This window comes from Epinephelus lanceolatus, chromosome 18 (genome assembly GCF_041903045.1).
Source record: "Epinephelus lanceolatus isolate andai-2023 chromosome 18, ASM4190304v1, whole genome shotgun sequence".
Lineage (NCBI taxonomy): Eukaryota > Metazoa > Chordata > Actinopteri > Perciformes > Serranidae > Epinephelus > Epinephelus lanceolatus.
This window is the reverse complement of record NC_135751.1, coordinates 11,721,595-11,743,331: the sequence shown is the minus strand read 5'-3', so window position 1 is coordinate 11,743,331 and position 21,737 is coordinate 11,721,595. Positions and strand designations below refer to the sequence as shown.

Sequence of the window (21,737 nt, the reverse complement as noted above, 5' to 3'; positions counted from 1 at the left end):
AAATTCAAAATGGTGGAAAATCTATAAAATCAGAAGTTATGGGTTCTTGAGGCAAATTTGTTCCTCATGAGGAGAGGCATCTATGTGCAAAGTTTCATGTCTCTACGACATACGGGGCATGAGATATGCCCATTCAAAGTTTGCAATTTCAATTGGTCGCTATAGCGCCCCCCTTTGGCCAATTGATGTAATATTGCTTTATTCGCATCCTCCCATGAACCTCTATCACTGTGCCAAATTTGACATGGATTGACCAAGTCAGTGAGGAGAAAAACATGGAACAGACACACACACAGAGTTTTCGTCATTATATAGTAAGATATATATTATGTATAAATAACACAACACTTTAATTGAAGAGATTATCAAAAGTTATTACAGTAGCTTCTAATATTAATCTGCTTTTTTGCATACCTTTTTACAATAATATTGCATACTTTGTACTGTCATTAACAAATTGTAAAAATGAAAATTTTGTAATTGTAATTTTGTAATCTACACATTTCTCCTCTCCTAACATAGTGCAAACCTGTGATATTTTCTGCTTTACAATCTTTCTGGAAAACAAAAGGTTACACAAACTCAGAGTCAGCAGAGCTTGTGATTATGATCATGTGCAGTGCAGGACACAAAGTGACTCATTGCCTCGGCACGGTGAATTTCTCTTTGCTTTGTCTGAATGTTACCCTGCATAACGAGCAATACAAAAAATAACAACACAATCAGCAAACGTGCACAAAAGCAATTCATGCTTTCCTCAGATTGACACATAAATGGACCGAGTTGAACAGGTGGTCTAACTTCATCTAACACTGTGCCATCTCCACGCTGAGGGAGAAATTAATGAAATCACCTCATAAAGGCACAAAAGGCCGAAGCAGCTCATCATGTAAAGTGTTTGTGAGAGCTGGTCCCTGTGGTCACACCAACAAATGGGGATTTTATGTCATGGCTTAGAAATGGAGGATAATGTGATCGCTGATATGTGATAAGCAGCAACAGTATCCTTCACCCAGAACAGTCATAGAGAAGAGAACACACACAAATGATTGGTACAGGTTATAAAAATAGTTTGGTGATATTCTGTGAAAAAGAAATCCTCGAGATCCTATTTTTCTGTCCACATTAGGTGAGGAGACGATTTAACAACTAAACAGGCCTTTATTTTATGTGATGAACATGGTTTTCATACTGTACATATTACACATTGCGCATGACTTGGCCATGTCAAAGGTTACATTTTTTTATGTGCTGGGTACAGTTTGAATAGCTTTTGTTTGTTTAAAGCTGCAATCTGTAATTGTATTTACCATGTAAATTGCAGGCAAATCTGGCATTAAACCTATAAAGGATCGTGCATATTTGGGTTTCTCAGCTGATTATGATACAAATAAGATCATTTCAAGCACCTTTGCAAAAACAAATAAAGATATAAATGTTGTAAACAAACCTTTAACAGCAGCAAACATGGAATAATTACTTGTAAAATGCAGCTTCACATGTGTAAAGTGACTTTATGATTTTGTCCTGTACATGTAAGCACATAAGGATGCTATGTTTTCACGGGACGTTTTACATTCATGTGTAAGATATCTAAGAACCACATGTGTCTAACTCCAGCGTGCAGACCCATTCATTCAGCAAAATTTGCAGTTGTGAAGAGAAATTACGGCACCCGCATAAAGATCTGCAACCCAGTCGAATAAATGTTGGCATTGTACGTTTCTGCAAAGCACAGATACGTTGCATTTTCAGATTATTGTTAAGCAGATGCATTGAAACTTTACATTTCAACCAAGCTGTGGTTAACATGTTGTTAGATTTAGGCACAAAAACCACTTGGTTATGGTTAAAAAAACATCATGTGTTTTGGGGGCACAAGCCCATTGGAAAAGCAGTGGTGTCTTGGTAAAAGACAACAGCTCTTTGTGGCATTATTCCCTCAGGAAACACAGCAATATCCCCATAAAAAACAACTGCTTTTCATGGCACTACCCCCTCTGGAAAACTTATGACAGGTCACTAAGAAAATTCCCACATCTGGGGGCTAAATAGCTGCTGGAAACACAGCAGTGACTCGCTGAAAACAACTGGCTTTGTTGTTTTTTAGTCTGGGATAGCAGTCTGCAGTGGTCTGCAGCTTGGCAGGCATCTTGCCCAGGTGTCACACCACCACCATCCCATATACCTCCAGTAGTCCCTTCAGAAACATTGATATGATACATATGAAACATGCCAGTATTATGTATTTGAGATTTGCAGAAGCATACAATCCCAACATTTTCTATTGGGCTGGAATCTGGAGATTTTTTTTTTTTATTTTTATTTCTTTTGTAGGATGGCGACGGGTGTTGCAGTAAAAGGAAGAAGTTTCACTGACAACTATTCTGAGATGCAGCAGAGATAAATGGTACATGGCATAACAAACAACGACAAGAAGAAAACCCTGGTTTCCTGTTTTAGGTCAAAACAGAGAAGAAATGATGCACAAATTATGCAAGACATCTGATCAGATCCTACCCATCCCCACTATCTGAAATTCTGAGGGAGTAGCAGCTCGAACAGCTGAGTCCTGCAGCAGAAATGTTATTAGGTCCGAGGGTTTTGTGAATAATGTACTTTTAGATTGTATAAAGACTGTTATGTATATTTCATTTTATATTGCCAGCAATGCACAGGATGTGTATGTGTGTGTGTGTGTGTGTGTGTGTGTGTCTGATAGCGTACATCCAGTGTACCTTTGTGTTTTTAAATGGAACATATATGACCACATACATTTCTCCCTGAGGGATGATAAAATGTACCCGACCTGACCTCAATTGACTTAACAAAATGCAGATGAGCTCTACTGTATGTTTTAGGGTTAGCGTCTCAGAGTGGATCAAAATGCTTCATTAACATGTTCAAGTTGTAAAAAATGTTTTCCTGTGGTGACCCACTTTAAAGGGGTTCAGTTTTGGAAGTGTTACCTTTTTCATCCTACTTTGGGATTAACTGCATTTCTGCTACACATGAATTTATCACATTTGAAATATTGTATGCTGTTCCCAGGTCAAAACAGAATAATATATCCACACTTTGCAGTTTATGTTGTTGAATCATTCCCTAAATTCTCCTCTGAATTTTGAGCCTTGTGTTTTAAGCTGAAACTGCAGACTCAGAGTGCAGTCGAAGTAAACTTGCTAATTGCTGCTTGTTGCGAGAGTCCTGAACTGTTTCCTCTAAGTAATCTAAAGTCTGCCAGGCCTCTGCGCTCCGCGGGGAGTTTCTCCAGGTAACTCAGTGGGACCACCGTATTGACTTTTGCAGCATGCAGCAAAAGGCCTCTATTTATCTTGATTAGGCCTGAACATCTGTACAGCCTCAGCCATCAAAGTGTCATTGAACGTTAGTCCTGGTGAGTCTGCTCTGCATACGCACAAAATATGGAGGTCTGTGGGGATGTAAAATACTTATCCATATGACTGCAGGATCTTCTCCTTTCTGCTGATGGGCACGTTGATCAATAACATTGATTGGTCCCTGCTGCTCTGGGGGGAATTAGCATTTCAAAAGGAACTCCAGCTCCAACGGTGAAATTACATCGACTGGAGCGTTTCTGCATCAAAGGTGAGACATATCTAAGCTTTGACCTGTGATCTCTGTGCTACAGCAAAGACAGACTGTACTAAAAACTGCAGCTATAAAGCCCGGTCGTCATGGAAACGTCTGCATTATGGAGTACTGATTGTGAAATCTCAGTCATGTACACAGGCAGGGATAGTGGTGCGGCTGTACTGCCTTTATCCCTTTGACCCCAACTAGATTGCTCTTATTTCCCATGGTTCAGGAAGCCAGGCCCTCTTGATATCTGAAATTAGATGTCAGAGTCTCTCTTGCGAAGCAGAGTCATAACTTGCTCTATATTGCTTCACTTTGTTTGTAACCTGACCGGAACCTCTCAGCACCGTTTCAGGGCTGACAGCATTAGAGTTTTGTTGCTTCTAATAGGATCACAGAGAACCTGAGATGGCACGCCAAAAGTTATTTAGGCAAGAAACAGTTAATGGCGTCAGGGTTTCTGAGACTTCAACATTTTTGTTTATGGACTGGAATTTCTTTCCTTGTCTTTGTGTTTAATTGATGGTCGTCAATGCTGGAAAATTCTACATAATATTATCCCCCCCTTGCCCACAGGAAATGAGCTTTCACACCCTTAAAAGCTGACATGATTTTTGATGACATCTTAAAAATTTGGCATTCGCAGCACAGGTTCACCTGTCAGTTGCCATTCCCTCATCTCTGACACAAAACATGAGGGTAGCACTCGTCTATACATACAACGGGACCTTAAAATGACTACATAGATTTCTGTGCAACTGTGGTTCACTAAAGTTCACACAAGTCACCTCTAAATCAATCACTGTCCAGACCTGTGACCTCATTGACCTCTTCATGACACTTGACTTGATGGGGGCGACACTTGTTCCTGTATCTGCTCTGTGTACTTTGTCTTGGTCAGCTGTTTCTAATTTTGTACTACTTTGTGCTTTATTCTTAGAAATAAAATAAGATCATAAAAGGCAACAGTATACAAGCTCAGTTAAACTTGCAGTAGCTGATGTTTTAGCCACTTGGGGGCAGCAGAAACAATCTATGAACACAACATTGACTTCACCTTTAAGTTGATGCGGCAAACTCGTCAGCAAGCACATCCATTGTGAAGCAGACACAAAGCCACACTATCATTCACTTGGGGTCCTGCATGTGTCCAACCAACGTATCCTCATACAATGTTGCTATGTACTTAACTTTTTTTGTTTTTGGCTTTTTGCCTTCATTTGGTAGGACAGTTGAAGCATAAAGGGGGAGAGATATGGGGATAACATGCAGCAGGGGGGCATGGGTTGGGATTGAACCCACGGTTGCTGTGGCAAGGACACAACCTTTGTACATGGGATGCCTGCTCCATCCACTGAGCTATTTGGCACCCGTACTTAAAATTATGTCTGTTTGGTTTGGACGTGTAAAGTTTAGGAATAGAAACATGGTTAGGTGTCTTTAGGTCCAGGCAAGTAAAGACATCGGTCAGGGTTAGAATAAGAAACACATTGATGACATACCTTAAAATGACTCAGAGTTAACTAGGTTTCACAAGGTTTCTTACACCAGTCTAAAAGTCCTGTTTCTTGCGACCCATCCACCACCCCAACTTGCCTACTTACATGACTGCTTCCTACTCCCATCAGCACATTGGTTATATGATCGCAGCCTTTCAGATTACGTGGGTTATACACAAATTATTGGTCCGTTATTTGCCCTTTAGCTCTGTTTTTGGTCTCTACCACCTCCTGAAGGAAATATCTGTCTCTTTAGCTGCTAAATGCTTCACTGAGTTCACCGGCTAGCCTCTAACTGTGTATGTCTGCTGACAGGTATTGGGCAGGTTGTGTATTGTGAGTTTATCAGAGCTTCTCTGCTTGCTGTGGTTGAAAATGACACCTGTGAGCAGTGAGAGTGAGCAAAAACAGCAAAGCTGCGGGTCGTAAAACCAAAACAATGAAAGACAGAAACTGTAAAGCTCAGGGGGAATCACAGTGTAATGATTCTCTGCAGGCTTGTCACTACAAGCCACCCTTTTACATACAAGTTGTTATGTGATCTGGTGTTAATAGAAATATATATTTATGGTAAAATTAAAGCAATTACACCAAAGTAAAGGAAGTTATGAAATAATTATAGAGGATTTTGAATCGGTTTCGATGATTTAAGATACAACTGTGCATGACGTCTCCCTTATGTGCTACAGGAAGCACATTGATCTTATTATTGAGGGGCAGGGGAAAAAAGCACGACCACTGAACACAAGTGGCAGTTTTTGCAGTGAGAAGTGGCCAGTGAGTGACATTTTTGTCTCTTGATGTACCTAATTGCACTATTTACAGAGTTTGAGAGCAAAAAACTTGCTTGTAAGAAATTAAACTGAAACATTAAACTGCTTCACCAACGAGCTTTGGTGCTCCAAGTTACAAAGTATGTGAACTATGGGTATTTTCTACAGAAAACATGTACCGTAAGTGTATATTAAAAAGATCTTGTGCTGGGCTTGGATCACCGTTACAGTACATGAGTCAATGTCAAGTAGTGGAACACATTTTTTCCCAAGTGTTACCTCAATGCAGATAATATTCTAAGACTCGTACATCAAGTGAGATTCTTATATATCTTGTACTATGCATGTTTTAAGCTCTCTTACAGAGCAACAACACAATTTATGTCACACTTGTACGCTCTTAAACATTGTTCAGACTGTATATATTAACAGAAGGACCAGAAAAACATTTTCATATAGCCCACATTAAAGGATAATTCACCTTAAGTACACCATACTCTACACCGTCTTTTATATTTCTGGCCTCACTATAAGTGCTGAAAACAAGACTTTTTACACTAAGTGCTGATATGTAAGTGCTGGTCTCCCATACATAAAACACCTCTGATGTTCTTTGATGAAAGTTCAAAATGAATAGAAATGTAGAAGCTGTTATTCTTAAAAGTAGAGAGTTTCAACTGTTGGCTACAGATATCCAAATATGTATGAATCAATCTGGTCAACATCAAAAACAAAAATACAAAAAGCTGTTTTGGTTCCCACTCATCATCTTAAACTACACATGCCTTGAAAAACGGTTTTTCCCTGCTGTGTTTCTGTCAAAAGGCTGCTGGCCCTCTCTCCAGTCTTTTCTAATCCAAAATGGGCCAAACACATGACTCATCTCAGACTCATTATTAGATAACATTTTAGAAAAATCATCAAATTATTCATTTCAAGTGTGAAAATCGCCCTTTGAGTGTATTCTTCCGACCAGTGTGGTGCACCCACTGAGACAGGCTCCCTCCTGTTAATTCTGGCTGATTTCTCACCTGAAGCACCGTGTTCATGCAGACTGGCAGTGGCAGTCCTGGAGGTGATCTGACACCTACAGGTCACCTACCCCACTTTTACCTTTTAACAGTCTATTTGAAATGCTTATTCTTTCTTAGATCTCCTCTTCTGGCTGAATACAAAGATATTCTTTGAAGATTCCTTTTTATGGTTTTCATTATGACAATCTAGTGGTGCAGATATGGAAAAAAAAATATGAATGTGCTTTGTTTAGGAGTTGAGAGTTGATAAAGCTGCACTGGGCAGTTTTTCTAAAGAGTTTTTTCCACGAGTTTTCTAAAATCTGATGTAATGTTGTAACTGGATACTGCTGTGGCATTAAGGTCCAGTGTGAAGGATTTTGGGGGATATATTATATTTTATGTTTTCCTTCGTGTATAATCACCTGAAATTAAAAAATGATTGTGTTTTCATAACCTTAGAATGAGCCATGTATATCTGCATATGTCTGCATATGGAGCGGGTCCTCTTTCATTGAGTCCACCATGTTGTTTCTACAGTAGCCAAGGATGGACAAACCAAACACTGGCTCTACCTAGATAGGGCCATTCACACTTTAGCGTCGGCCATGGTTGTTTTCCTGCATGCTTAGCACACAGAATAAGTGTCAGCTGGTTGCAATCTGCAACCTCCCCACTAGATGGCACTAAATCCCACACATTAGACCTTTAGGGCCCTATTTAGATGGTCTAAAGCAGATGGCGGAGGGCGCATAATCCAGTCGCAAGTGTCATTGCTATTTAGATGCAGGCGCAGTTGTCATTTTCACGCCCTGCACCCTTGTCGTCTAACTAGCAAATGAACTTGCGCTTCTCTGGGTGTGTTAGTGTAAAAATGAGGAGTGGTCAGGCGCAGTCATGGCGTGTTGCTAGTTAGATGACGTAAAAAGCAAATGCGCCAGTGACCAACAAAAACCTGGTCTAAAGTCAACGGTGCAGTATTTCGCTGTTAAACAAGTTAGTAATATCTCTAGGCGGGTGCACAACGCGTGTGCACTCTGCTCAGACACACATGGAGCAGCCACACATGTAAAAGATAACAAATAAAAATATGATTACAATGTGAAAGGTTATTATTGTGCACATTAAAATATTTATCAGAAACACATCTTAATGGTCAGTCATTAATCAGAATGATCTAATCGCAGTTAATGATTATCATAAATGAAACTGTGAAATTATCTGATTGAAAACCAAAGCCTACACATTGCATTTATTTTTACATGTTATAAATACTAGGCTACATTATATACTAGGCTATATTATATCATTATATTGTTATCTGAGTGTAGAGAGGACACACATGCAAATAAGAGGCAGAACACAGCTCTAGGAAACATGTGAAAACAATTAACAAACATGGGTGGGAGAGAAAACGCTGAACAGGTCCTAGCTGCAGGATCAGCACCTTGGGGAGCTCCACGGCAGTCCTGACAGCTGTGCTCTGTTATATGATGAAAACAGGTTTGAATAATATTCCACAGATATTTAGTAAGATCTTTCTTGTATTAGTGATCCCACGCCTGCTTTACCTTGGGGAGCTTGGGTGCCTGTCTGCTGTCCCCGTAGATCTGGTTCTGACGGGCCTTCACCTCCCGCACAAGAAGATCCGTCTCCTCAGCTGTAAAACGCTCATTCTTTCCAGTTGGTAGGTCCGCCATCTAACTAGCTCTCCGCCATGCACTCCAATCATGCCTCTTTTAAAGGAATGAGAGGTGACACTCTGATTGGCTTATTGAATGATATGCCCAAAACACACTCATGACTAATTCACAAAGTAAGTCCAACCCTTTTAGACTCTCCGCCATGGCGCACAGTCTAAAAACGCGCTGTCTAACCAACAAGTGACTGGGACACGCCCATGCGCCACATGCCTGGCGCTTCGTGTTTTAGACCATCTAAATAGGGTCCTGTAAGTCAAAGAGTTTGGGAAATAAGCTTATTTGCTTTCTTCCTAAGAGTTACATGAGAAGATTGATGCCACTTTTATGTATTTTAAATATGAAGCTACAGCCAGCAGCTGGGTAGCTTAGCTTAGCATAAAGATTGGAAACAGAGGGAATGAGCTAGCTTGGCTCTGTCCAAAGGTAACAAAATCCACCTACCAGCACTGGGTTCACTAATCAATAAGTTTAATCTTCTTTGTTTAATTTATACAAAAAGCAAAATGTAAAAACAACACTTGGTGGCAGTAACTTACAGAAGTCATCATGTTGCCTTGCCTGGCAACCTCACGATGATGACAAGAGTCCAGATAAAATATGAAAGAAGGAACGGTCACAACAACAGTGACAGCATTCGAGGAGCCAGATTTTGGCATCAGTTCTATTGGAGTCAGTGGGGCCGGCATTGCAAATCACACTTTAACCATCATATCTTTTTTCAGCTTTGACTGAAAAATCCTTCCTCTAGGTTAAAAAGGTCCAGAAAGTGACGGGGCCAGGCAAAAACTGTCTAGTATTCTGTTTTCTTTAACCTCATTCAATCTAATATTTTTAAAGTGGCCATTCTAAGTCTGCAACTTTAAACTCGCCACCCACTTTAAGAAAATTGGGAAAAATGACTTTGCCGAAACAAATACACCAGGATAAGCAGCACCAGCCTCCTCCAGTTTTCCAAACAAAGTTCAAGTTTACATGAATCCTTTCAAATGCTTGTGCTTGAATCTGCAAGTATCCACTGAATGTGCCCTCTGGATTATTGTTGCTTGCGGATCTACCTCCGGTGCAACTGGCCAGCTAACCAAACTAGCTGCCTGTTTATCGGCACACATTGGTTTTGTTTACATGTCAGAGGCTGTGGATCACTGTCTGTTTAGTGTGTGTCTATGTGCTACAAAAATTCTAGCAAAGAAATGGAAGTTTAAGAAGTGCAGTTACTGGTAATATCCAGTGGATTTGTATGAAGATTATCATCATAATTCTTATTTCACTTTGATGCCTGACCATATTTATTCCAATCATAGTAGACAGATGAGAAGCCACTTCCATAAAAGAGGAAGACAAAAATGTGGAGGCAAAGATTTCTCCTAATTTATGATGTTTTGCTAGAGTCATAATTTCCCAAATCTTGATTCTTAAATTTAGCTTCATGGTCAGGATGGTGGTTTTATTAAAAGATACAAGGATTTTTCCTTTAATTTAGGGTAAAAGGTGTGTTCTCTCTGTGTGTTTTAGGATGATAACTGTGTGTATCTATCAGGTTCATTGCACATAAGTATGACATATTTCTTTTTACTTTTTTAACGGTGTGTGGGGTCCTAACAATATGAAAACTAATAAGCAGCAGCACCTCTTCTTCCACAACAAAGCATCAAATTTAGCCAGTGACCAGAGATGATTCCCAGAGATTTACAGAAAGGGAAAAAAAAGAAAATCCTTTGCTCTTCATCTGAGGCAACAGCTAACAAAAACCTTACCTGTGTGTCCTCCAGCCAGTTTCAGTCTGTCAGCACCTTCCAACATGCCGACACTGATGAAAATACAGCAGTGAGCCCAGACAGTCCAGAGACCGTGAACCATCAGATCAACAGGAGTGTGAAACACTTTGTTATTTGCCCAATTATCAGTCCAGGAAAACAAATCTGTCAGAAATGAGATGTGGCTGAGCTATTGATCTGTTTATACAATCCACATCTTTTCCTTTCCCACAGCATCTATTAGCACTTCCTGCCTCTCTCTGTCTTTGACATGCCATAGCAGGGGTGGAACAGTGCAGGCCATTGACGTCATGGAAGTCCAAGGACTATCATCAGTGGAATATAGATACTTTTTTCTCTCACTGCTGAAAGCATTTATTATATGCTCTATTTTTATTTCAGCGTGCTGAATAAACTAGATGGCCATGTATATTAATAAATGCGGATGTTTTGATCATCAAAGCAGGGAAATGCACGGGGTGAAAGCATGCCGTCACTTTCCGCCCTGAAAAATACACCTTAACAGCTTGAACACATATTTGATTCATTTGGTATAAAAAAAAAAAACTTTCACCCAGGCAAGTCAATGACCTAGATATGTTAAAATCAACATGTTCTGTTCCTCATACATCATGATAGGCGCATTATCACACAACATTATTTCATTTTAAAGCTGTTTAGTGCGCACAGACCATATCAGTATTAATCTGCCCGTTCTCTTTTTAGTCAAATTTGGCAATGTTCATTTAAATGTAGTAAGAGAAGGAGAAAAAGAATAATGGCAACATTACTTCCATAGTTAGAATCTCCCTCTTCACACCATTTAATACCATTGAATTTAATTATCATCTATTAGTGTGCTAATATTTATGCAAGGATTCTTGAGAAATAAAAAAAACACTTAACCGCAACATATTGATCATATACATTTCAGCAACAAGTAGACTTGTGGTAATGTTGTCTTATCACTTCCTGTCTGCGCCAGACGTTGGGATGTGTCATGAATACAGACGCCAAAACACTAATAGCAGTACTTTATTAGTCTCCCATGGCTGCTGTCTGCAACAGTAATAATTTATCTGCCTATTGTGCTCCAGCATGCTGCACTGTGAGACAAGATGTCCTTTATCTTGTTATGATTGTTATGGTTTGACCACAGCTGAGAGACCAACTGATTTACCGTCACTTAGGCCATGTTTACACAAAAACGATCCACTGAAAATGAAACTGTTTCTCATTTTCGTTTTGAAAAAAGTTCCGCATTGAGACGACAAAGTTTTGATAACAATCACCGTGCACACAGATCCGCAAAAATGACCAAAAACACTGTAGCATACGCACCTCCACACATGCATTTCCTTCTACAGAACAGTGATGTTTAAACAAACAAAATGGCAACTGCACAAACTCTTGTCTGGAGGGACAATGAGGTGGAGTTGCCACAGTAAATCTACACTGTGCTGGAGAAGCGCCAGGCACCCAAAACGCCGTTGTCGCATAACAATCAGCCTTAACGCAACTAAAGTTTACTGTTTTCGGTTGAAATTGTTGTTGTATAAACAGGACCTTAGTGTTGATAAAATGTTATTCTACCTGTTTGATCCACTGATAAGTCACTTAGAAGATAAACTACGCAGGAGTTTCTATTGATGTTTACCAACAGCATCACAAGTGAGAGCCAGATTTGTCTGCCTGGCTTTTCATCTCACTATATTTGTGTCTGTCAGTGTTATGCTCACAATTTTCGTAGCTTCCTCTTGGATGCGTGCTGCTTACAGTCTGGCATCTGCTCAATATCTTTTTATTGAAGACCCAACCTGACCTGCACGCTGGGCCCAGGAATGCCCTACACACAGAAAAATAAGACAAAAATAAGAAGGGCAGAGTCTCTGCAGATAAATACACGCCACACACTTCTAGTGGGTTATAAGGGATGATTGAGAGGGATTCTAAAAAGTATACCTTTAAAGGGGAACACCACCTTAAATAAGAGTTCTTATATGTGAACATGAGCTACTCTCTCTCCAAGCCGGTAACCAGAGAAGTAAGGCTCAAACTTGTGATATCATCAAGAGTGAAGTCCAGAGCTGCTCCATGTTTTAGATCGTAGGAGTAACGTATGAATTTTGGAAATGGGTTTATAGTTCCCCTTTAAGTCATCACAGATGCTGAGAATTTCCTGAAATGCAGTTTTTTGCATATAAAATGAATCATGTTCTGTGAATTGCCGATTTTTATTGTAATTGAAATGAACTGACATCTTGAATCTTTTTTACACAGCCTGGTCACTGCCTTAATTCTGTGTCCCTTACATCATAGTTTGGACTGACACCTCATGGTAAATTCAAAGTGGATACCTGTAAGTTAAAGCAAAGTGGATGCACCCACAAAGCACATACTAACTAGGACAAACTAGAAGCATGAAAGACCATTGGTACTGAGCAGATTAAAAGTATTAGTATGTTTTCCATTGAGAGTTAGTTTGATGGCTAAAAGTGAATTATGAATATCACATATCTCTCTGCATTTCCATGGGTGAAAGAACCTTTATGCTACGGTTGTTTGCATGCCTTCCCCCCAGGGATTACTCAACAAAAAGCTGTAAATATGCAAAGCAGATTAATTAGTTTCCCAAGGTCACCTGTACAGAAAAGGGCTCCATGCGTTAATATGCGATTTGTCTGCAGACGAGTGAATAGCATCTGCAGACGAGTTTCTGCACGGATTTTATTGATATTTGCTCAGGAGTTAACGAGGCTCTGTGAGAGGCTTCATTTGGCCAAAAAGTATTTCTGTTTAATCCACAGCCTCGAAAAAAACGCAAGGGTTGGAGTTGTTAGAGCATCTTAGTTCTGGTGGCTTTAACCGGAGGGTGTGCGCGCTGCACCTCAAAGTCCACAGTTCATTTGAATCCAGTCCTAAACCCCTGCCAAACCAACAAACTCAGCGTGCTGACTCAAGACGAGGCTTATTAGCTCTAATCCCTGGCAACCCTCTGTGTTTGTATTATCAAATAGGATTAGACTGATACCTGTATGTCGGTTTACCAATATATTGGCTCAACTTTTAACTTTATAACACCCAAGAGTCAAATAATCCACCAGTGATATGATAGGTTCTCTTTGACTATACATCAGGGAAACATGCAACTACATTTTAATTGGCACTGCATGTTTTTATATATTTTTTAACAATGTTATCTGAGGATAAATTATTTTCCTAAAGGTTTGATATATATTAGAAGGTTTCCTTCCCATTCTGTGGATGAAAATAGATGATCAATTGAATCAATGAGAGGAGTTACCCTACTAAACAAACTGCTAACCACCTATAGCATAACAGTGTTTGTGTCAGATAGTCGAATTTCATCTCAAATATTAAGAATAAGCTTCAAAAATAGCAATATTAGCTTTAGTCTTCTAATTAGGGCAGTCATAATCAATTCATTTGTAGATTATTTAAACAATTATTTGAGTTATGGTTTGCACACTTAAAGCTACAGCAGGTAATTTTAATAAAAATCAGTAACTTTTAGTAATATTTGCTGAAGCTGTATCTTGACAGTAGTACACGAAACAGATAATTCGTTTTAAATGGCTTCTAATAGCAGTTGCAAGAACTATGCCTAAATGAAAACAACCAATCAGAGAAGATGTCGGTTGTCTTCTGTTAAGTGAAAGTCAAAGCAAGCTTTTCGTCGTTGGTCTTCTTCTGTTTACTTGTTACTGTTATGTACAATGTTATTTGCAGTGCAGCGTGCACAAGCAGTGCACTGATATGTCTTAGAGAGCCATCTTGGCTCTGATTGGTTGTTTTCATTCAGGCACAATGGACCCTTGAAAATGCCATAAACAGTGCCAAGAGGAACCAGATGAATATGACTTTCTTTCATGGATATCTGTCTCAGTTACCACTGTCAGCAAACATGACAAAAAAAATATTTTTATAGAAGTTACCAAGTGAACCTTTAAGTGCCAGTCACAGTTTCCTAAAGCCCAATGTTATGTCCTGAGATGGTCTGTCTTGTCCAGCAGCCCAAAACCTAAAAATATTCAATCCATTATCATATAAAACAGAGAAAGGGATCAAATCCTGACAACTGATTGGATGGAACATGGAGATTTTGGCTTTTCACATACATTTCTTTCCATCAAGTGAGCAGTTCAAATCCCCACATCAATCAAACCTTATAGTACATGCACTGCCCTATAAGGACAAAACAATGTCTTTCATGTTACTATAATAGATTTATGATGTGTTCACATCATATCTCATGTCTTGTCTTTTTCAAACACACAGTTACATGGAGGTCTGCAGCTCCACCTCATCCTTTAGCAGGTTTACTCAGCACATTGTAAAATACCCTCAGATGACTATGATCAAGTGAATGGGATGCAGCCCACTTAAATGGACCATTAAAGAGAATTAGGCACATCATAATCGCAAGATACTGTAGCACATTACATGGAATGGTTAATTAGTTTCTCACATGTGGCTGCAAAATAAAAGACTTTGATCCATAAGGCGCATCACAATGAACTGGAGTCTAAGATAATTATAAAAATACTGAATTAACCGATTAATTAACTAATACTGCTATGAAATATTCCACTAAAAGTTAATGATACAACTAAACTGAAGCCAATTGTGTGCCCACACGCCAAGAGACATGCTTGTACTGCCCTCTGTTGGATTGACTGACTCAATGCATGCGCTGACAGGTTTCTCCATATCAGTGTTGCACCACAGGACAGTATGGTGGTGTGTTTTAAACAGATGACAGCAGTAATTTAATGAGTTCATGCAGTAGCTTCGGTGTTTACTAAGTAAGTACAAGAAGCAGTGCTGAGAAGCCATTTTAAAGCTCAGGAGCTCTCTGTAGACAATAATTGTGTTAAAGAGTGAGATCATGTTCAGATCAATGACAGCACACTGGCACTTGTGTCTTCCCAAAAGAGCCCACAAAGCAACACAGACACAAATGTGATAGCAGGGCTGTTTAATGGAAGTAGGAGTGTCATATTGCATAAACATCCCTCTTGTGTTTCCCTCTGTGAATCTATGGCAGGACGTTTTAGAAGGTGAAGAACAAGACAGGGGAAAAAAATCCTAAATCTGACCAAAATTCTATATGACTTCCTCCATTTTCTGTGGGTTGATTATGCTACACAGATTTCATTGATCTCATGTCCAGCAGACAAAACTACAACTTGCAGATAATTGCTGCAGGGTACTTTGGGATCAATACTGTGCCAACATATCAGGCTGTATTGGAAAGTCTCTGTATGGGTGATTGCTTGCTACATCAATCCAGCTATAACAGAGAGCCATTTCCTCGTTGCTGCCCTGCCCTGCTCCTCTTTGTGTAAAAAGAGTACCCGCCAATTGAGACAGATCTTTTCCTCTCATTGTCTGGTCCTTTCAGGCTTTTTAAACAAAAAGAAACCCCCGAGCTGTTGGTAGAACTTTCTGATTTTTTTTTTTTTTTTACAGACCAATGGCAGCGTCAGTCTGAGTGGTGTGGGGTCTATGGATATCCTCTGGGGACCGGAAGGAAAGCTCTTCGCCCTGGATGCAACATCAACACTGAGCGCCTGCGATGGCAGATGATGGTAAGGGGATGGTGGTTGTCACAGGATTCTCCTAAGGAGGTGGAGATAGCATAGGAGGGTGGGTAGATGGTTGTGGAGTGGGAATCTGTAGCAGTGCATTTTACTGGTTTCTCTGGTTGGACGGTGGGCGGAAATTTTTGTCAGCATCTCCTTCGTATTTCTGGATGTTTCCTGATGGTTAAGAGATTTGAAATTATTGTTGATTCTTCAAAAATACAGACAAAGAAACTTGATCCAGATTTAAAGGTGGGTGTTTGTCTAATTGTTTACATTATTTTCATGGGTTTAATTGTTTGCCAGTGGAAATAGTAGCAATTTTTGTTGGAGCTAGGTGCTTTAGAAAAACTTATACATGAAGCCCTGAGTTTACTGGATAATAAAGTGTGTTATTCCAAAGTGCTGATCTGGGAAAAGTCACATTTTAACAATTTATAAATGCTAATTTTGAAAATGTTTGTCCCTATAGCATCAGTATGATTAAAGTGCTAAAAGTGGCTTCCTGATCACCCATTATAAATATCATGTTATTAACAGGAAGTTAGGATTTTTCTATATTATCCATCAGTCATAACTTTATGTATTAGAACCAGAGATCTCAGAGAGACATGTCCTCCCTCACAGATTGATTCTTATTCCACATTACATCCACAGATTCATCCAGGAGGCTATGTCAGGCAGCCCAGAGAACATCCCCCTGGGAGAGTGCACCCTCTCCCAGTCCAGGGACCAGCTGACACCGCCGAGCCGCACAGAGAGCACCGTGTTCAGCCTGTCCCGCAGCGAGTCCATCTGGACCACAGAGACCACTCGCAGTAAGTGTGAAGAATTCTGGTTCGCCATCCACCTCATGTCCACCGGGGGCAGCTTCCTGGCATGCGGCATCATCATCAGCGGTCTGTACTTCGCCGGCCACTGCAGGAAGGTGACCAACATCCTGGGACCAGCCTTGTTGTCCATTGGGCTGATGGTTTTTGTGGTGGGCGTGGTCCTGATCCCCATCACCAAGGAGAACAGGAAGCAGTCAAACATGAAAAAGCCTTTCACTTACAGGCCTCCCCAAGTGTTCAACCTGTGATGAATTGGGGGTTGGTATCTTGTCACAAAACTTCATATTTGGAAGTCACTCAAAACAAGAAACTTTAAGAGCACACTGGAGTGAACCTTTTCAGCATGGGAGCCTCTGTGGAAGCTAGTTATTAAAAGGCTCTGCGTGGTGACATTTATGTTTATTTCTCCAGGATTGACAAAACTAAGTGCTTATCTCGCTCTCAAGTGTGCATGACAACATTTGCATTAATAACCATGGCTGTGGAGAAAGAAGGTGAGAGCACAAGGACAACAATGTGCCGCATGAAATGCAATTATTCACACTTTTACACACAGTTTAGCGAGAAGGATACAAGAAAGCAAACTGTCTTTATGAATATTCATGAGGGAAAAGTGGACAAGGGGGATTTCCTAATGCTGTGTGGTACAGTGTATACCAATTCATGAATAATTAAAGGTTGTGAGAGCTTATAATTGTCAGTTCCTGGTTTACTGTGTCTTGTATCCACTGAAGTCCTTATTGTGAGCCTGAGTCACTAGGAAGGAGACTTTGACTCTGCGTGCATTCATCCTCAAATATATGTAAAGGATAAACATTTGACTACTGTGACCTAAAAGCACATTTTCATAGGATTTAAATATTATGTGACATGAAATTTTAATTAACCCCTTCAGACTCAGTGTCCATCATAATGAATATGAAATATTAATCGCCATTGGAATTGCACTTAAAATTAGACCTTGCCCTTACGACTGAGTAGATTGTATTTAAAGCAGCTACTATCAATATTGAATGACTGACGTGATTACTTGTATCTCTGATTCAAATAAGCCTAATTGGCATGCTTGTTAAAGTTAATGAAACATTATTGCTAAATTAAATACTGTCGGATAATTACAATTTACACAAGAAAACATGATAGTTGGTTATTTTTGGTTATTGAAGGTCACATAGAGCACACTACAGCGTATTAAAGAATCCTCCAGATAAAGTCTCTCAGCCTCTAAACCTGAGTGTTGTAGGGGATGAGTAGCCCAATGCTACATGAGCAACACATGTGGTCTGTGGGTGTCAAGAACGTCTGCTTAAAAACATCATCAAAACCCTAACTGGCCTCAAAACAGCTTAGAGCTGAGAACATCAATCGATAAGTTATATGCCAGAAAATAAATCTTCAGGTATTCTAACAGATGACAAATCCCTTAAACTATTAAAATGTAAATAAAAAAAAAAAAAAAAATGCGGTTTTCAGATTCTAAATTGAGGGTGTTCACTTCTACTGAAGGTATCAAACTGAATATCTGTGGTGAGAAAAAAAAAGTAATATATTGGAATATGTCGTCTTTGGATTTGGAAAGATGTGTTTGTTGTTGTTGTTTTACCATTTTCTGACATTTAATGGGGATTTATCAAGAAAGTAATCAACAAATTAATCAATAACAGAAAAAAAGATTAGTCACAGCCCTAAAACAACAGATTTCTCTCTGTATTTGTATTGTATTCTATAGCTGACAAGACTTCTCCAATGCCTGTATTTGTTTGTTTGTTTGTTTGTTTGGGTTTCTTTTTTTATAAATAGCAGAATGTAGGTAAAATCAACACATTGTAGGCCCACCTTTGTGTGTAGTTTGCAACAACTTTACATGGAGAAATCCATGATCATGTTTCAGACATTTTTACACTGTCTTAATCAAAACATCCATTATAGTGGACATGGGGAACATGTAAAAAATTTAGCCTCATGTTAACATGAGAGAGAACAAAACTGGAAGAAACGTGTATAGTGGAAAAGGGTTAAGCTATGTCATGGACCAAATAACATCAATAATATATATAGAGAGAGGTTTATAATAGCCTACTGTTTTGCACAGAGTAGGCCTGTATGCATCACATTCAGATAAAAGCTGAGTCATGTTTTGCTTGACTCTGTGTACTTGAATATCAATTTGAATGTCAAATGATATTTTACTAGCTACTGCAAGTGCATCTTTTGCATTGTGGCCGCCAGACCACATGACTGTGGACTTAAACCTGAATTGCTCACGGTTGGGTTGTGTTTTTAGTTAAGAACAACCTGCTGGAAACGGCCATCAGTGTGTGTGTGTGTGTGTGTGTGTGTTTAATTTGTGTGTACAGTGAATAAGCCTGAGGTAACACCTTGTTTATCTTCACTTTAAAGGTGGGGCGTTACTCTACAGGTGCGCTGCCTCAGCTCAGGTAGCCTACACAGACTGAAGCATCCTCCCGTTATACAAGCGTAAAGCAGCTGTTATGTTCCCACCATGGAGCGGATAAAGTGTTTAGGAGGATGCGTGGTTTCATTTTTCCTCGCCTTGGTGTTTGATGTCATCGGTCTGATTATGCTTTTCGTCGGCATATTCGCCAACGTGCGCATCGGCGGCCGTTTTTATGGCGACTTCTTGATCTACACCGGCTCTCTGATTATTTTCATCAGCCTGGCCTTCTGGCTCATGTGGTACGTGGGGAACATCAAGGTGTCGCAGGACGACGGCTTGAAGAAGAGGAGCAGCATCGTGCAGCTGGCCAGGAAACTCTCCGAGAGGTTAAGCCAGACGCTGAAAGGGGAGTCACGGCCGAAATATACCGAGGGTGACGACGGCAGCCAGGTTGGATCACCTCCGCACAAATCCGGCCGGGTGACATGGGGAAGATCCACAGCCTACGACAACAAAGGGTTTGAGAACTATGAGGACTCCCCTGCCGTGGAGAAGAAGATAGAGACACATCATGAAGAAAAGATCTGAACTCTGATGACACGGAAGGGTACTTTCATATAACAATACTCATGTGATGTTTTAAATGTGGCCATGTCTGATTTGATACATATCATTAACTACATTTGCTGCTTCAGGAACTTTATGAAGGGTACACTGCAAACAAGATTAGGATTGTGGACAGCTTTCTCAGCCAAAAGGACATGGATGAAAGGACACTGTGATATGATGTTAAAATGTTCATGTACAGGGCTGTAGCCAGGATTTTAGGCACCTCAATGCCCTCCCCCATCAGAACACTGCCACCTGTCACAAAAAGAAGGTCTCCATTTATTTATTTATTTTTATTTTTTAGGAACACTTTATCCCACACATCTGTAGTTTTCTGGAAAGATTTTGGTACTACTGATTAGGTAAATGGAGGCTGTTCCATTATTGTACTCTCAATCATCTAAGTTATTTATGTTATCAAAGTTATTGCAACTTAGTGAGTCTTTTAGTCACAGCAGGTCAGATGAACATGGAAAAACTGTGAATTGGTCCATAGGCATACATGTGGAATTAGGTTTCCCCTTAATTACTACCAACCTACTGTACATAGAAGCATCTAAGTAACTTATTTTGAAATTGTGGGCTTGAAAAAAAGCAACATTTTTTTATTCATTGAACTGTTCAGCTGAATTTTATGTATATTTTATTTCCAAGGTCTACGTGATTTCAAAGTTTTCTCCACACTATAGGCAAGGCTGGGTTACCAACCACTACAAAGAGCTCTAGACACTCAGAGGCCAAAAGTGCCCACATTCAGTTAGATTATTGTAATCTAATTAATTACAAATGTTTTATTTAATTTTATTTACCACTGACACACATTATAAAATGATAATGACCAAAAGGCAACAGTTTTATTTTTACATAATCTTGAGGCCATGGTCTTGTTTGTATTTTAAAGGCTCCCAAGTTAAGATACAGTTTTAGGACAGTAAATATTTCAGCATATATTGTGCTTTCATAGTACATTTGGCTCTTTTTTTGGTCCAGGTTAATCCAGCCCTGCTGCAGAATTATAATTCTGGATACTGAATCTTTTACTTCCTTTTTTCTTTTTCTTTTTTTTTTTTGGTTGAAAAGAACATTGATATATTGTCTACAAAATACATAATAATATATGTTTCTAAAATGCCCACTGCCATGTACATTTTGAAATTAATTGTAAAATGAAATGTTCCTGATCCTAGAAAGACAAAACAAAATACATGACCTCAGTGTCCTCAGTTCTAACTATGGCCCTGTTCAGGTCAGCCTGCAGTACCAGACCACAGTTTGCCATCTCAGAAAGGCTGTCGTGCCCATCCAACAGCTTGATACGTTCCCTTGTTGATTGTCCTATATTATTTCAGCTTGATTTTTTTCGCCCCACAAATGCTTTGCCACGTGTTCCAAATACATTTCTCATATCTTTTACATGTTGTGCCTGCTACCACGCTGATGGAGATAAGTCACGTCATGTTTGCCCTTTGAGTTGCTGTCAAAGCAACACAAACACTGGTCAGACTGGTTTGTCGCAGTGTTGTGGTGTTGATTGAACAAGCCTGAAAATCCTCCACAGAGTGTCATGTGTAATTGGGGACCCTGCATAATGACATATTGTATGTCCACGAGGATGTATGTAGTATCTCTACCCATCACATTTTGGGAGTAGGTGCCTGAGCGAATGAGCCACAAAGTGGAGTCACAATAATGGCACACCTTATGCAAATGTCACAGCCCTGCCTGCGTTTTGTTTATTGCAGCTGAAATGGCTTCTAACATTTAAAGAGCTAGCATGACTGGCAGCTCAAAGCACTTCAAACAAACTCATGACAATGTTACAGTCAATAAAACATAATTCCTCTCTGCTGTGTACACCTGCGATGGCAGGCAGGACAGTGAGTCAAAGCCGCCGAGCAGAGACAAATAGTGGCAGCTTGACTGGTCAAACAAGCTGCACACAGAGAAGT

At 39.7% G+C, this 21,737-nt stretch overlaps 2 protein-coding genes across 2 annotated transcripts; both read left to right on the top strand.

Annotated features, from left to right (window-relative positions):
- Positions 1–15,361: 15,361 nt before the first annotated feature.
- Positions 15,362–17,509, top strand: pirt (phosphoinositide interacting regulator of transient receptor potential channels). The gene is made up of 2 exons (XM_033645777.2): positions 15,362–16,200; positions 16,606–17,509. The coding sequence occupies exon 2, from the start codon at positions 16,622–16,624 to the stop codon at positions 17,027–17,029; it is 408 nt and encodes a 135-aa protein (XP_033501668.1). The 5' UTR covers positions 15,362–16,200; positions 16,606–16,621; the 3' UTR covers positions 17,030–17,509.
- Positions 17,510–18,803: 1,294 nt separating this feature from the next.
- tmem238l (transmembrane protein 238 like) lies at positions 18,804–20,997 on the top strand. The gene has a single exon (XM_033643982.2). It carries the CDS (start codon positions 19,285–19,287, stop codon positions 19,765–19,767), a length of 483 nt encoding a protein of 160 aa, XP_033499873.2. The 5' UTR covers positions 18,804–19,284; the 3' UTR covers positions 19,768–20,997.
- The last annotated feature ends 740 nt before the right edge of the window (positions 20,998–21,737 follow it).